Below are 15,879 nucleotides of genomic sequence, written 5' to 3'. Positions count from 1 at the left end.
CGGCAGGGTTGGGGGCGGTGCCTGGCGGGTGGGGGCGGGCCGAGCGGTGGGGGCGCAGTCGCCGAGCGGCGGGCAGCGGGACGCTCGGGGCTGGGGGCTGGGGTGGGACCGGGCGCACGCCATGGAGCTGCTGTCCGCTCTGAGCCTGGGAGAGCTGGCGCTCAGCTTCTCTCGAGTGCCGTTGTTCCCTGTCTTCGACCTCAGCTACTTCATAGTCTCCATCCTCTACCTCAAGTATGAGCCAGGTGAGCCAGAGCAGGGATTTGGAGGGGGCCGGCATCGCGGGGCGGCGGTGGGGGGTGGTGGTGCGAGGAGCAAGAAGCTCTGGATTGTTGGGGAGACAGTCCCAGGAACGGGTGCGGGAGAGCAGGCAGACAGGTGCTGGGATCGTGGGGTTCTTCAGTACCGGGATGGGCAAGAGGGAGAAACGTGAGGGAGGGCAAGAAGTGAAGAAGCCCCCCTCCCCCCGAGATGTTAGGGCTGGGGAAGGAGAAGTAGATGAGGGCTGAAGGGAAGGAGAGGAACGTGATAGGTCAGAGGAGGGGGAACAGGTGTTGGAGAGGGGGCAGGGAGAGAAGGTCGGGGTCCTAGTAGTGGAGGGTCGCATGAAGTTCGGGGAGGGGCTAGGTCGTGGTGAGGATACGGGCGGGGGTGGGCGCTGCCGGCTCCGCAGATGTCTTGGCCGCCCGCGACAGTGACCTCCCTCCTTGCCCTTGGCTAGGGAGCAGGAGCGGCGGCTGAGTGTCTATATAAGGGCCGGTTGTGCTGGGGTCAGGTTCAGAGAAAGTGACACCAGTGCCCCCTCCCCGCTGCAGCCAAGGGGCTACCTTCCCCTCAGCGAGGCTGTACTGGATCTCCGCTCCCTGCGGGAATTCCTCCAGCCCTGGCCCTCGTCCTTTCCATTTACTGAGCAGAATCGTCCCTGGGACCGGGTAATTTGGGGTCATCCTCCCACCAGCTCCAGACTCCCATGGAGAATCGCAGAGGGGAAGACCCAGCTTCTAGGATTTAAACACACACACGTTTTTCAAATGAGGGTAAATGGCCTCCACAGAATGTGTTCTATTTTTATACAAGGTTCACTGAATATTCCTCATACTCCTAGTATTCTAATTATTATAGTACACCAGCAAACCAAATGAAATGGACAGTAGAATTAAGCTTCAGAAAAAAGGTCACCCAAGACTTTGTTACTGTTTCTCCCACTTAGATGTAAATCATCCCTATATTCTCTTCTCATAATGGAAATAGCTTTTTTTAATGATAAAAATAGGTGCTCCTGTATATTTTAAAATCAAGCCAAAAAGCACAAAGGAAAAAAGAGAGGATTACAGCTGACGTGGTGGCCACCCTCTCAAGACCTCTGTTCTCTGCGTTGATACCCCCAGAGTTATGAATGTATGCAAATAAGATTATATGCTGCTTGCCAAGTGCTTTGTTCAGTTTTATTTTTGCCAACCTACAAGCCAGAGCCTATTTTTTAAAAAGCTTTTCTGTAGAGCAGTTACTTTGCAAAGCAAAATAAGCTTTGTATTGCTGTAAGATGACCACGGGGCTGTGTTTCCTGCCTGGTGTGACTCAGGCCATTCCCAAGACAAGTTCAGAACCCAGCACACCTTGGTAAATCTCAAACGGTGGAGCAGGAGCCTCCTAGGAATGTAGGACACAGGTGTCTGGAGGAAAGGGGTCTCCAGGCTGGCTGGGAGTGTGCAGGAAGGGTCAGGACATTCCTACTGAGTCACAGAGTAAGTCCTCTGAACTGGAGGTGTAGGAACCTGAAGGTTCCTGAATATCGAGAGAGTTCAGCTGTTCTCACCCCCTTGCTGCACATTAGAGCTTCCCGGGGGCTCTTAAACCCTCCGATTGATTCAGAATATCTGGTAGTGGGCTCTGGTATCCTTGTGTTTGAAGTTCCCCTCCCCCAGTGATTGCTGTCTGCTGTCAAGGTTGAGAACCTCTGCCCAGTTCAACCCCCTCCTTTTGTAACTGGGGAAATTAGGAAACAGGGGCTAAGCTAAATTACATAAGCCGTGAGCCCTAGTCCTGTGGCTGGTGGATGCTGGCCTTAGGATTCCAACCCAGGCCTGCTTAACCCCAGGAATTACTAGGATTACTCTGGGGTACTTGCTTCTCCCTTAGAAAAGGGAGGTGTTGGACTTAGCTATTAGCCCCCCAGTTTGGTGGTCCTGCTAAGCCTCTCTGTAACAGTTTTCTCGAAGAATCCCTGTGCTGATTGCAGGAGCAGCTTCAGAATCTGCAGAGTTTCTTGTTCAGAAATTAAGAATTTCTGGACAATGACGGCAGAAGAGCAGACTGAATGCAGGCCCTCTGAGCACTGGGTCTGGGGCCACTGCATAGGTAGCACTCTCGAAGAAGAAGAGAGCTGAGCTGCCTGTGAGGGAAAATCTCCAAATTGGGAGTGATTCTGCCTGTAGCATAGGCTAGTTATGGAGTCTCCATGAGCTCCATTTGCTCGTCTGTGAAATGGGCTCATTGGTAAAATAACCCTGGGTTCACTTTCCTGGCTTTTGTGAAGATCTACTGAGATCCGCTGAGAACTGCCAGGGTCTAAGGCACTTGGGAGAGGTACTTACAATCACTTTGGGAGTGTGTTTCCTGGGATGCAAGCATTTTCTGGGGTAGGCTTTCCTGAGAATGAGGACAAAGCTCAGAGTGGGGTCCTCAAAGTGGACCCCACCATCTCTGTCCCCTGGGAACTGGCTAAGAAATGCAGAATGCCAGGCCCACCCCCCACCCAGACTTGCATTTGAATAAGGTCCCCATCAGCACACTAACATTTGAGAAGTGATGAACTATAAGAGGCTGGAGCTCCTTGTTAAACCAGGAGCTAATTCATGGGGCTGGGGGCTTGGGTCTGGTTCACTTCCAGGCAAGAAGTCAGGAGGAAGCAGTGGGTGCTCGGCTGCATGATTGAAGGAACGAAGGAACGAATGAATTACAATCCTGGTTACCTTAAGCCTGACCCATCCAAAGAACTTTTCAGACCAGTGGTCCTCTAATTAGACCCACCTGCAAAGCTTTTACAACTCCTCTTGTCCAGTGCCCCTCAGTTATTTAAATCAGAACCGCAGCAGATAGTGCTAGCATCCGTGGTTTTTTTTTTTTTTGGACTGGGAAAATTAACATATGTCCATTCCTATACTTTTGCCAATAAAATGTGTTTTATAAAATGTTTTTTTTACCTTTTTAAAAAAGATTTTATTTATTTTTAGAGAGAGAGGAAGGGAGGGAGAAAGAGAGGGAGAGAAAACATCGTTGTCTGAGAGATACATCGATCAGTTGCCTCTCACACGCCCTAATCTGGGGACCTGGCTCACAGACCAGGCACATGCCCTGACTGGGAATTGAACCTGAGACCCTTCGGTTTGCAGGCTGGTGCTCAACCCACTGAGCCACACCAGCCAGGGCTAAAATGCTTTTATCGCACCACTTAAACATTTTCTAAAATGTACTTTTCAATTATAGTTGGCATATTAGGTTGGCTAAAAAGTCCATTTAGTTCTTTTCATAAAATAAACAACACATTTTTTATTTTCACCAATAACTTTGTTGGTTTGGATATTTTGAGTGTGTCGGCTATCTCCTGCTCTTACCTTCTAGTGGGTAGAGGCCAGGGGTGCTGCTAAACATCTTCCAGTGCATGAGACAGCCCCACAGCAAAGAATTATTTGGCCAAAATGTCAATAGTACCAAGAAATTCTGCAGACCACTTTTGACACGTTCGATCAGTCACAGCACCTTCTCCATACACTGCACAAATCTTTTTTTTGCATTCAGTTGCATTTTTACCTTTCTTGAAATAATAAAGCATAATACACTGAAAATGTTGCATATTTTCTTCCATCTTCAATATTAAAATGGCTGCATAAAAATTCACCAATTTTTATATTTTTTTAAACGCATGTTGATATGACAGCTGTCACAATACACAATGTAACACAATTGTTTTGAATGAAGTTAAATACAACTAAGCACAGCTAGGGCCATCATATGGAAAAAACTAAACGAACTTGGCCAACCCAATGCAATAGCATATTAGTTTCAAGTGTTTTAAAGTTCCCCAGATGAGAGCTGGCCTCCGCCCCAGGGTTTCCCAACCTCGGCGCTAGTGATGGTTGGGGCCAGACCATGCTCTGTGGTAGGGGCAGTCCTGTGCATTTGGGTATGTTTTGCAGCATTCTTGATCTCCACCCACCGGATGCTGGTATCACAACCCATCATGACAACCAAAAATGCCCCCATACATTGCCATTGTCCCAGACTTTTGCTTTGAATTGAGAACCATGGATCTCCAGGAGTGTCCAACCATTTGGTGTCCCTGGGCCACACTGGAAGAAGAAAAGTTGTCTTGGACTACATATTAAATACACAAACACTAAGGGAAACTGATAAGCAGAAAAAAGTTATAAACAAAAAAAAAGTTCTAGGGAAATTTACGATTTTGTGTTGAGCCGCATTCATAGCCACCCTGTGCTGCCCGGAGGCCTCAGGTGCTTCGAAGGGCCAGGCAGGTGATACACGGGAAGCAATAAACCAGCCAGGTGGGGACCATGCCCAGGTGAGATCCAGGCAGGCTCATCTTCACCTGGTTGGGCCTGGCGCCACCAGAACTGGTTTTTCAAGGGAAACTGGAAATGTGATTTGGCTGTTAGAACACTTTCTTTCTTCTCTCTTTTTTTTAATTTAATAGACTTTATTTTTTAGAACAATTTTAGATCCAGATCAAAAGTAAGCTGAAACTGCAGTTTCCATAGGCTCACTGACCACCAGCACCACACACACTTAGCCTTCCCCCATTTGTTACAGTCAGTGAACCAACATTATTACTGACATTGTTATTATCAGGTACCATTATCATAGACTGTCAGCGTCATTATCAACCAGTCTCTAGTTTACATTAGAAATCTTCGGTGTTGTGCATTTATGAATTTCAACACATGTATCTACTAACACTTTCACTGCCCTAAAAATCCCCATGCTCCACCTCTTCATCGCTCTCCCTCACCCCTCACCCCCACCAACCCCTGATCTCTTTACTGTCTTCATAGTTCTGCCTTTTCTGGAATGTTAAAGAGTTGGACTCACACAGTCTGTATAATTTCCAAACTAGCTTCTTTTACTAATATGCATTTAAGTTTCCTCCATGTCTTTTTGTGGCTCGATAGCTAATTTCTTTTTAGTGTTAAATAATATTCCATGGTATGGCTATACCACAGTTTAATTATCACCTATTGAAGGACATCTTAGTTGCAGTTTGAACGTTTTAAAAGTTCCGTGTGCACTAAGAACAATTCCCTGATCTCTGGTGTGAACTGAAAGCTTTCTCTAGATCGGTGCTGCTCATCCTTCAGCCTTGCAAGGCAGGGACTACCAACTCCTTCTACAGGGAGGGAAACTGAGGCAGAGAGCTGTGCTCAAAGACTCGGAGAGAGTATTAAGAGTTGCAGAAAGACTCTAAATTTTACCTCTCTGTGGACCTCAGACTAAATGGCACTGAAGGAGGGGCAGTGCTGACCATGCCCTGGGGAACCTTCTAGCTCGCCCCTGCCATCCACAGACTGCAGGCTGAGAGAGAATGCCCTGGACCCCACCGAGGATGGAACCTGGGACCTGACTAAGGTTTCCCCTCCCTCCCGAGGCAGAGCTGACTTATAAATTCATCCACTAGAATTTGCGCCCACAGGTACTTTCCATTTCAGTTCAGTTCCAGGAATAACTCTCGCATAACCACTAGGCACTCAGCAGTTTCTTTTCATCCTCACGAGCGCAATGGGGTGACCAAGTCACCCAGATTGGCCCAAGACAAGAACCCAAGATCCCTTTTCCCGGGAACTCCCAGGTCCCAGGCAAACTGGGATGGTCAGTCATTCCAGACAGCAGCCCTGTTATACACATGAGTAAATTGAAGCCAGCAGGGGGAGGACTTTGGTGGCTAACTGGGGGTTGAAACCTATATTCTGCTGCTTCTGCATGCTGCTCCCAAACCAAAGAGTGTGGCAAAGGGAAGGAGCCAGGGGGACAGTGTCCCAGCCACTGCCTTGCTGGGGGTCCTCAGGGCAGGTTGTCTCTGAAAGCCTCAGTCTTCCCATTGGTGGCAATGGGGAGACTCTTGCTGTTGTTCCAGGACCACCAGGAGGGTGTTGACACTGATAAGAAGTGTGATGAAGATCAGGTACCTTGCCTTGAGTCATTAGTACAGCTTGGTGAAGGGGGCCCTCTCATTCTCTTTTGACAGCAGAGAAGACAACCAGAGGTTGGGAAGGGGGCAGTGTTTGCCCAAGGCCACGCCCAAGTGAGCAGCAGAATCAAAAACCCAGACATGTGGCTTTTTAAAAATTAGGACTCACCTGGTATAAAAACAGAGCCTGCTTTAGTCCTGCAAAACCCAGGCTCCCCATGCCTCCCCAGTCTCAGCCTCTGGGGTGGCCTCAGAGGGCACAAGAAAAGCCCTGGAAAGAATTCAACCCCTGAGGGTTATTTTTAAATGCAGAGGTATCCATTTCTGCAAAGCATGGGTGCCTCACCTGACCCGGTCCCTGCAGAACCCACCAGCTGCTCTGAAGGATTATCACTCTGCTGGCAGCACTCTGAGAAGAGAACACTCTGCTTTCTTCAGCCCCGCAGTCCCTCCCTCGGTAAATGCTGCAACTTTAGGACGACCCGAGGGCAGGGACAAGATGCACATGGTGCTTGTAACTCCACGGTGAGGTTGAGGAGGGCAGATTCAGTCCCAGCCATTGCTAGAGGAGTTGGGCAAAGAAGGGGTTAAGGGCTTGCACCTGACAGAAGGAAAGGGAAGCAGAGGGAAAAATAACTGTCTAAGATCACAGGGTTAGTCGGGGGGATGGCAAAGAGAAAGGGGAGTGTGCTGGTGACTTCCTCTGAAACAGCTTTTATTGGGCATGCTTTCCAGTTGTAAAATGTGTAGAAGAAAATGAGTGACTAACCCATGGACAACAGTAGAAATGAGTATTCCTCTTAAAAATATTATGCGCAGTGAAAGAGACAAATGCAAAATGCCATGCTATACAATGCCACCTACATGTAATACAGAAGGTCCAGGACATTTTCATCACGCGAGAAGGAGACCCCGTCCCCATCAGCAGACACTCCCCCAGTCCCTGGCCACCACTGACCTGCTTTCTGTCTTTATGGATTTGCCTGTTCAAAACATTTCATGTAAATAGAATCATACAATATATGGCCTTTTCTGTTGGCTTCTTGCACTTAGCATGTTTTTCAAGATTCATCCATGTTGTGGTATCTATGAAGATTTCATTTCTTTTTTAAACATTAGTTTCTTTTCCATATACAGTTGCCATACAACATGATATTAGTTTCAGGTGTACAACATGGTGATGAGACATTTGTATACCTTACAGAGTGAGCACCCCAATAAAGACTTCATTCCTTTCTAAGGCTGGTTGATGTCCACTCTGTGGGTGTGTCACATCTTGTAGCTATTGGGCATTTGACGGATGCAGGAGTTGTTTCCACCCTTCAGTGACTGGGAATCAGGAACATGGACTTTTAAGAGTCTTCTGGAAATGTATGGTGGGTTCTTATGGATAGAACAGCATGGAACACCCCACTGCCCGCCCAAGGCAGTGAGACTCCGGTTCCTGGACCCCCGTCCACAGCCATCAGGGAGGGGAAGGCGGGAAGGACCCCAGAGGGGGCTCAGTGCGGGTGGGGCCCTAGTGCAGAAAGGCAGAGCAGCCCATGTCCTTCCTCCTCACCTCCTTTCGGGGGGTGGGGATGCTCTTGTTTTTTCTGGGTTTGATGACTAAATATTTCAAATACAATAAATACTACAGTTACCTCTGTCCCCTCCACTCAGACCTAACAGATGTGAACATAGATTTGCTTCAGATATGTTTTTTTAAAATATTTTATTTATTTATCTTTAGAGGGGAAGGGAAGGAGAGAGGGAGAGAAACATCAATGTATGGTTGCCTTTCGTGCGTCCCCTGCTGGGAACTGGCCTGCAACCCAGGCATGTGTCCTGACTGGGAATCAAACCGCGATTGTCTGGTTTGCAGGCCCGCACTCAATCCACTGAGCTACACCAGCCAGGGCCAGATATGCTTTTTTAAAACACAGTGGCACACACGGCCAACCCTGCCCCTTACCCTCTCACCCTCTCTAGGTGTGACCGCCACCCTAAACTCAGCCTGTAGCATTCCGGTCACTGTGTTCGTACCTTCACCACTGCCCATGTGTCTGTGACTACAGTAGTTCCCACCCCCGCCCCCATTCGTGGTTTTTCTTTCTTGTAATTTCAGTCATTTGCGGTCAAACAGGAATTTATTCTCTTACAGTTCTGGAGGCCAGAAGGCCAAAGTCAAGGTGTCAGGAGATTGGCTCCTTCTGGAGGCTGTAGGGGAGGATCCTTCCAAGCCTCTCCTCCGACTTCTGGCGTTGCTAGTGATCCTTGGTGTGCCTTGGCTCGTAGACGTGGCATCAGCCTCTGCCTCTGTCTTCATGTGGCCTTCTGTATGAAGTTCTTGAGGCTCATATAACAAAGTACCACAAACTGGGTGGCTTAAAAAAGCAAATGTGTCATCTCACAGTTCCAGAGGCCAGAAGTCCAAAGTCAAGGTGGCAGTGGGGCCGTGCTCTCTCCAGTGCTGCTAGAGAGGAATCTTCCCAGGCTTCTTCCCGGTTTCGGGAGGTGGCTCGTGCCCTCGCTGTCTCGGGGCTCACAGCTGCAGCTCACAGTCTCTGCTCCATGTTCACAGGGCCCCCCCTCGTCTCTGCTCTGCATAAGGGCAGGAGGCATTGGATTAGAGCCCACCCTAATGACCTCATCTTAATATTTCCAAAAGAAGTCACATTCATGGGAACCAGGGGTTAGGACATCAGTATGTCATTTTGAACACCAGGGTTCAACTCATAACACCTTCTCTGTGTGTGTCTGGAATATTATTCAGCCTTAAAAAAGAAGGAAATTCTGACATATGCTACAACATGGATAAAAATTGGGGACAGTATGCTGAGTGAAGTAAACCAGTCACAAAGAGACAAGTGTGGTACTTTAGGATGCTGCCCCTCCCCCCACCCCCCAGGAGCAGTGGAGCTGTCCCGGCGCCACCCCACGGCGTCCTGGCTGTGCGCCATGCTGCACTGCTTCGGGAGTTACATCCTGGCCGATCTGCTCCTCGGGGAGCCCCTGATCGACTACTTCAGCAACAACTCCAGCGTCCTGCTGGCCTCAGCCGTCTGGTAAGCATCTCAGGCTGGCAGGGTGCGGGGAACAGAGCCGGCATGCAGGGGTGCCCCGTCCACCAGGGAGGTGGGAGGAACTGGGACCCAGCAGCAGGACCTCCACAGTGGCCCTGAAGGCACCGCCCTCTGTGGCCCAGCGCCGTCATGATAATAGACATATGGGAAGGAGGACTCTGGATACAACCTCGTTTCCCAGGGGCCCCCAGAATCTGTCTCCCTGCTGATGCTTGGCATTCTGTCCCTGAAGGTACCTGATTTTCTTCTGCCCCATGGACCTCTTTTACAAGTGTGTCTGCTTCCTGCCTGTGAAACTCATCTTTGTGGCCATGAAGGAAGTGGTGAGAGTGCGCAAGATCGCTGTGGGCATCCACCACGCACATCACCACTACCACCACGGGTGGTTCGTCATGATCGCCACTGGCTGGGTCAAGGGTAAATAATGGGACCATGGCGATGGCAATGGGAAATCACCCAGTTGTGAACCCCTGTTCAGTGGCACGTATCGGGCGCCCCAGCTGGCACAGCCATTGCTCCGGGCTAAAGGGTGTCAGGGCTGCTGCCAGGGTCCAGGCTCTCCTTAGCCAACACCTTAGAGCAGATGAGAACGTCCTTCCAGGAATTTAACTGTCCAAGGTAAATGACAGCTGATACCTCGAGCAGGGTTTCTCAGCTGTGGCACTGCCGACATTTGGGGCTGGGTCACCCTGGGGTGGGGCCGTCCTCTGCATGGTCAGGTGCTGGGCGGCAGTCCTGGCCTTCACCTACCGGCAGCACACCCTCTCCCAAGTCCTGACGACTAAAAATGTCTCCAGACATTGCCAGACGCCTTCTTGGGAGGCAAAATCACCTCAGTTGAGAACCCCGGGCGCAGTGGTTCGAGAATCCCAGTTACACAGCTGACCCCAGAGAGGGCATTCCAGCCTTCTTAGCGAGTGCATGTGGGATAAAGGGGAAGATTCTGCCTTGAAGTTCAACCATCATGTCTCCACGCGGGTCTCCTTACTCTCTCTGGCAAGACTGTACTCTGTACTAATTCCCCAGGGGAATAGCATGCCTCCTGGAGGGTAGGTGGCGTGAGAAAGATGGAGAGCCCAGAGCACTAAGGAGAGAGGCCGTGGGGGGGGGGCGCTCTGCAAGCCTCGTGCACAGCTCAGGGTCCTGGACTGGGAGCGTCAGGGTAGACGGCCCAGAGCCGTCCAAGTCTTTCTAGGGGATAGTAGCTCAATTCCTTCATGCTTGTTTTGCTCCAAATGTGCTGTGTGACCTTTGGCAAGAATCTGCCTGCTCTGAGCATGTTTCCTCACCTGTGTCTGATCATCATACACCCTGGGCTCATTGTCCCTCTGAGCGAATTCCAGGAGCAGAGAGTCCGCTTCTGTGGGAATTCAGCCAAAAAGGAAGCTGGGAGTGGCAGGCTCGCTCACAAGCACCCTGTTCCGTAGGCTCTGGAGTCGCCCTCATGTCCAACTTCGAGCAGCTGCTCCGGGGGGTCTGGAAGCCAGAGACCAATGAGATCTTGCACATGTCCTTGTGAGTACCCCGTCCTTTTTCTCTGTTCCTCCTGTGCCCCTGGGCCTGACCCTGGGTTGGATACTTCCGGTGACTGGGAGGTCTCAGCTCTTGATTCTGCCGTCAGAAGCTTCCACAGGCCATGTCGGGGGAAACCCAGAGAGGAAACTACAATTCTTCCTAGAGGGGAAGGGCAGGCAGAGATACAAGATCAGATTGTTCATCTGGGTGTTGAAGAGTGAATAGGAGTTTTCTGGCACAGAAGGGGACTCTGGACAGAGGCCATCACCTCTGCCAACTGTCAAGTCAGGAAAAAAGAACAACACTTCTGCAGGGCAGGAGCACAGCGGGGGGTGGGCACTGTGGCTGGAGCTGAAGGTGGAGCGTGGTGGGCAGAGCCAAACTGCAACATCCAGGACCCAACCCAGAACCCCATGCGGCATTTGGCCTAACACATTTTTTAAAGACTTCACAGTAAATTTTTCCCCAATCTACAATAAGTAAAACTATAGCCATGAAAATATGACAAAATTAAAAGGCCTACCTATAGACCAATGAAAATTACCTCTCGTTTACACTTTGGAAAATGTGGGTTGATCTCATTTCACCCCACCCCCGATTTTACTGGCCGAGAGGCTGGCCCCAGACGGCTGCACTGCCTGCTGCTGAGTGGGTGGGTGGCCTCCCCTCTCAGGTTCTGTTCCCGCCTCATGAGCTAAGGGTGAGGGTTCCATGGACTCACAGACATATTCCCCATCCTGGTGCCTGGCAAGTGCTCCGGAAATATCAGTTGGAGCCGTTGTGTTCAAGTATGTGCAGTGAATGACAGACATCAGGAACAGGAGTCCTGGGTCTGCCTCTTGCAACAAGGTAAAATCCTAGAAGCCTAGTCTGCAACGAAGAAAAGGAAAGTCAAGAAAAACCATGTGTTGTAATCACACCTCCCAAGGGAGTGTGCTGTTTGGGGGTCCCTCAGGTTTGACGATTTGCTGGAAGGACTCACAGAACTCGGCACAACCCTTTCACTCAGGTTCCAGTTTATTACAGGAAAAGGACCCAGATTCAAATGGGCAAAGGCAAGATGCACGTGGGGCAGCGTCCAGGAGAGACCAGGCTTGCGCTCCTGGTCCCCTGTCCGTGGCGCTGCGTGGACAGACGGTGGCTGTTTCTCCCAGCACCCACGTGCGACTACATGCGTTGAATGTGGCCAGCCACCACACTTCTCCAGGCTCTGGTGTCCAGGGTTTTTACTGGCGCTCGGTGACACAGACAGCTGTTCACCCATGTGACTGACGTCAGCCTCCAGCTCCTCCAGCAGCTGAGCTGAGATCACGTGGCCCAAGACCCCCGCCCTAAATCACACTGTTACTGTCTGGCGTGACCCCAAGACCCCAAGTAAACAAAACCTCCTGCCACGTAGGACATTCCCAAGGCTTAGAGGGCACCTCCCAGAATCCAGAGGCAAAGACCAGATCCCTGTTTGAGTCAAATTAACCCTTTACTGCACAGAGAGACCCCACCTCCTCCTCCATGCCATGTGGGCACCTTCCATTTCACACTCAGAAGCCAGAGGGAGGTGGGGCTGGCTGGGCAGAGGCGGAGAAGGACGTCTCAGGTAGAGCTGCACAGGCCTGAGCCCTGCCATGCATCCTAGTAACCATGGCTGTCCCCTTCAGCCCCACCAAGGCCAGCCTGTACGGAGCTGTACTCTTCACCCTCCAGCAGACCCGCTGGCTTCCAGTGTCCAAAGCCAGTCTCATCTTTATCTTCACCATGTTCATGGTGTCCTGTAAGGTAAGGCTTCCTGTCTTGACCCACGCCCACACATACCTCTGGACGGGGGGGCTATGACTCCCAGCCTCTGGAAAGGCAAACCCTAAGGGCTTGGAGGGTAGGAGCTGGCCAGCAGGAGCTGGCCGGTAGGTCCGTGCATGGAAGAGGGTCTGAGTGAGCAACGCCCCTCAGTGAAGACAGGAGTGAGGAATTGAGTCCTCCTCCGTAAACAGCCCAGCCTAGGCAAAGGCGAGATGGGGGCAGGAGTGTCCAGGGTCTGTCTGGATCTGCCTGGATCTGCGTGCTTTGGGTGTGGAGAACAGAGGGACAAGATGCAGGGAAGGCACCCTCAGGATGCTGGGGACTTGGGCTAGACCAACAGGGATGCAGGTCTGATCCTCAGGCCTTGACTTGGAGTCACCCCACCCTCCAGGGGGTTTTGAGGGGCCCATGGATCTGGGGAGCTCGGTTGCTGGCTCCCTGGGACAGGACAAAGGCCATCAAAAGGGAACAAGTGACTCCAGGCGCCAAAAGTCCCACATCCTGGGACAGTTGGTCACCCTCCTGGGGGAAGGGGTATGTGCAGCCAGAAGGCTGAGTCTGGGCTACCTTTGACTTTGACCTGGCTGACCTTCTCTCCCCTCTCACCCCTGCCCCTCTCACCCCTGCCCCTCTGCTTTCTCTCTCCATCTTCCTCTGGCTCTCTCACTGTCTCCCTGTCTCACTGTCTCCCTGTCCCCTTGTCCCCCTTTTACCCCTCCTCAGGTGTTCCTGACAGCCACTCACTCCCACAGTTCCCCTTTTGATGTTCTGGAAGGTTACATCTGTCCTGTGCTGTTTGGGACAGCCTTGGGGGGTGACCATCACCATGACAACCACGGTGGGGCCCATGGAGGGTCCCACGGTGGCAGTGGGCCCGGCTCCCTGCACTCAGCCATGGCCACCAAGTCCAAGGAGGAGCTGAGCGAGGGCTCCAGGAAGAAGAAGACCAAGAAGGCAGATTAGGAGGTGGCCCAGCGGGCCTGTTGGGTGCTAGGGAGAAGACCTGGACCCAAAACCCTCAGAGTCAGGAGTAGAGAGGTGTCCTGGGCTCAGTTGTCCCCTCTTGAGGCTTCAACTTCCCCATCTGTGAACTGGGGCCATTAGCCTACCCTCCGCCCCTGATGTGAGGGGTTAGATGAGATATGGGGGTAAAGGACATTTGTAGGAATGGGGGTCCCTCTCTGCAGAACCCCTGTAGAGTCACAGATTTTTTGGGGGGTGCACAGAATCCTGGCAGTGTCTCTAGCCAGATACACTGCCAGTTATATTCTTGGTTCTATTATTTCCTCTCTAAAATTATGTTTTGACTCTAAATTTCAAGCAGCATTGAGACTCATTCATTTGTTGGATGATTCCTAAGTGACTCCTGCGAGGCAGCTGCTGAGATTTTCACGTCTCCTTGCCAACTCCTCCTGGGTATGCAGGGGCAAGGTGCCTCCCCGTCGAAGCTTTGTGTTTCCCACCTGTGTGATGGGGTCCCCTGGCCCTCCTCTGTACACAAGGGCTGACGTGAGGCCGGACACGAACCTGCCTCACAAGCGCAGAAGCACTGCGCAGTCGGGAGAAGAGTCTGTGATGGGTGTTCACTGTGCTTGAGAACAGCTTTGTGTTTTAGATCATTTGTGTTTGTGGACTGGAGACCCTCGTGTTACCTGGTGTGAAGGAGGCCTTCCGTAGACACATCTAGGCCAGACTTGAGAGCTTGGGGGGTGGGAAAGGCTTGTTCTGATCCTTGGCTTTGGGCCACCCCTAATCCAAAGAAGTGCAGCTGGGTGGGTGGGGGTTCCAAGGTCCAGCTTTGGCTGGGGCTCCAGGCACTTGCCGTTGGACCCTGGAAGCATCAGGCCTTCCTCGTGCCAGCGTTCTTCATTGCCACTCATTCAACAACCGTGTTGCCGCCTACTCTGCCAAGCCTTGTGCTACTGCTGGGAAGGTTAGGGACTTGCTTCTGGGTGAGTGAGGGGGTTGGCAGATGAAGGCCCCTCCCAGCTACCTTCATCTCATCCTAGGTCACCAGGATGGCTGGGAGGGGTGGGTGAGTTGAGTATGGCCTGTTTCAGGTGGGGTTGGGCCCAGACCAGGCCTCCAAGAGGCTGCCTTCTGCATATCAGTGCGCAGGGGGCACTCAGGGCAGTAGTCCGCAGCTGCTTCGAGATTGGCTTGGGGTTATTGGGGTCCCAGGTGTTGCCCAGCTGCTGGGAAAGTGCCTTGATCTGGTGACACCTGGGAGCTGGGGGGCCCTGAAGCTGTAAGGCCCTGAATTCATCCTCTTGCATGTCCACCAAGGCTCAGCATGAAGGTTCAGAAAATATATCTGTTGTGAGAGAACCTTGTTGGCTTGTCCAGTTCATTCCTGCTCTTCTCTTAGAGATGCTCAGAGTTTCCAGGGGAATGAGGCTCATGACAGCCCTGACGACCAGTGGGAGATGGTGGCTACGGGCGAGGGCCGTGGGATTTGGGGTTAAACAGACCTGGGTTCAAGCTCTTGCTCTGCCACCAACAGGTCATGAGACTTCCCCTCTTCGAAGCCTGTTTGCTTCTCGGGAAGGCAGGGGGTTGTTATCACTGTCCTTCAAAGACCGGGGCAATAATGGGGGGTCGGGGTTTGTGGCTATGAGTCTATGAAAGATTCTGTTAATAGAAAATGACAAGCCATAGACTAGGAGAAAATCTCTGAAAGTCACATATCTGGTCAAGAATTGTATCCAGCCCTGACCAGTGTGGTTCAGTCACATCCTCCTGCAAAGCAAAAGGTCAGGGCGCGTGCCCGGGTTACAGGTTCGGTTCCCAGTTGGGGCAAGTACAAGAGGCAACTGATTGATGTTTCTCTTCCTCTCTTTCTCCCTCCTTTCCCCTCTCTCTAAAAAGAAATAAAATCTTTTTTTAAAAAAAAGAATTGTATCCAAAATATATAAAGAACTCTCAAAACTCAATAAATATAAGAAAACAAACATCCCAATTTTAAAAAGAGCAAAGGATTTGAGTGGACATTTTGCCATAGAGAATATATAGGTAGCATAGAAATAAGCACACAAAGAGACCCCCAACTTCCTTGGCCATCAGGGAAATGGGTGGGAAGGTATCACTGCACACCCATGAGGATGGCTAAAATTATGAAGACCGATCATACCAAGTGGTTGCGAGGCTGTGGAGCAACTAGAACTCTGATGCGCCGTGGGCAGTGCAGCTCCTGTGGGAGACAGTTGGGCAGTTGCCTAAAAAGTTGAACTTGCACCTGCCATAGGACTCATCATTCCACTCTTGGGTACTTGCCCAAAAGAAAGTATGTGTCCCCACAAAGACATG

The 15,879-nt window shown here is 51.2% G+C and overlaps 1 protein-coding gene across 1 annotated transcript; it reads left to right on the top strand.

The window, feature by feature from the left end:
• Positions 1 to 59: 59 nt before the first annotated feature.
• TMEM38A (transmembrane protein 38A) lies at positions 60 to 14,901 on the top strand. The gene is made up of 6 exons (XM_037141944.2): positions 60 to 245; positions 9,090 to 9,246; positions 9,497 to 9,681; positions 10,692 to 10,779; positions 12,435 to 12,552; positions 13,297 to 14,901. Exons 1-6 carry the CDS (start codon positions 122 to 124, stop codon positions 13,534 to 13,536), a joined length of 912 nt encoding a protein of 303 aa, XP_036997839.1. The 5' UTR covers positions 60 to 121; the 3' UTR covers positions 13,537 to 14,901.
• Positions 14,902 to 15,879: the final 978 nt, after the last annotated feature.

This window comes from Artibeus jamaicensis, unplaced genomic scaffold, assembly GCF_021234435.1.
Source record: "Artibeus jamaicensis isolate MK-2021 breed Jamaican fruit bat unplaced genomic scaffold, CSHL_Jam_final contig_477, whole genome shotgun sequence".
Lineage (NCBI taxonomy): Eukaryota > Metazoa > Chordata > Mammalia > Chiroptera > Phyllostomidae > Artibeus > Artibeus jamaicensis.
Note: the sequence above shows the minus strand (reverse complement) of the source record. Positions and strands in the feature narration are given on the sequence as shown.

Excerpts from the sequence above, each read along its gene's own strand:
- TMEM38A (XM_037141944.2), top strand. The coding sequence starts at position 122 with ATGGAGCTGCTGTCCGCTCTGAGCCTGGGAGAGCTGGCGCTCAGCTTC. Across the intron at positions 9,682-10,691 it reads CGCCACTGGCTGGGTCAAGG|GCTCTGGAGTCGCCCTCATG; the intron begins GTAAATAATGGG and ends CCTGTTCCGTAG. Across the intron at positions 12,553-13,296 it reads TGTTCATGGTGTCCTGTAAG|GTGTTCCTGACAGCCACTCA; the intron begins GTAAGGCTTCCT and ends ACCCCTCCTCAG.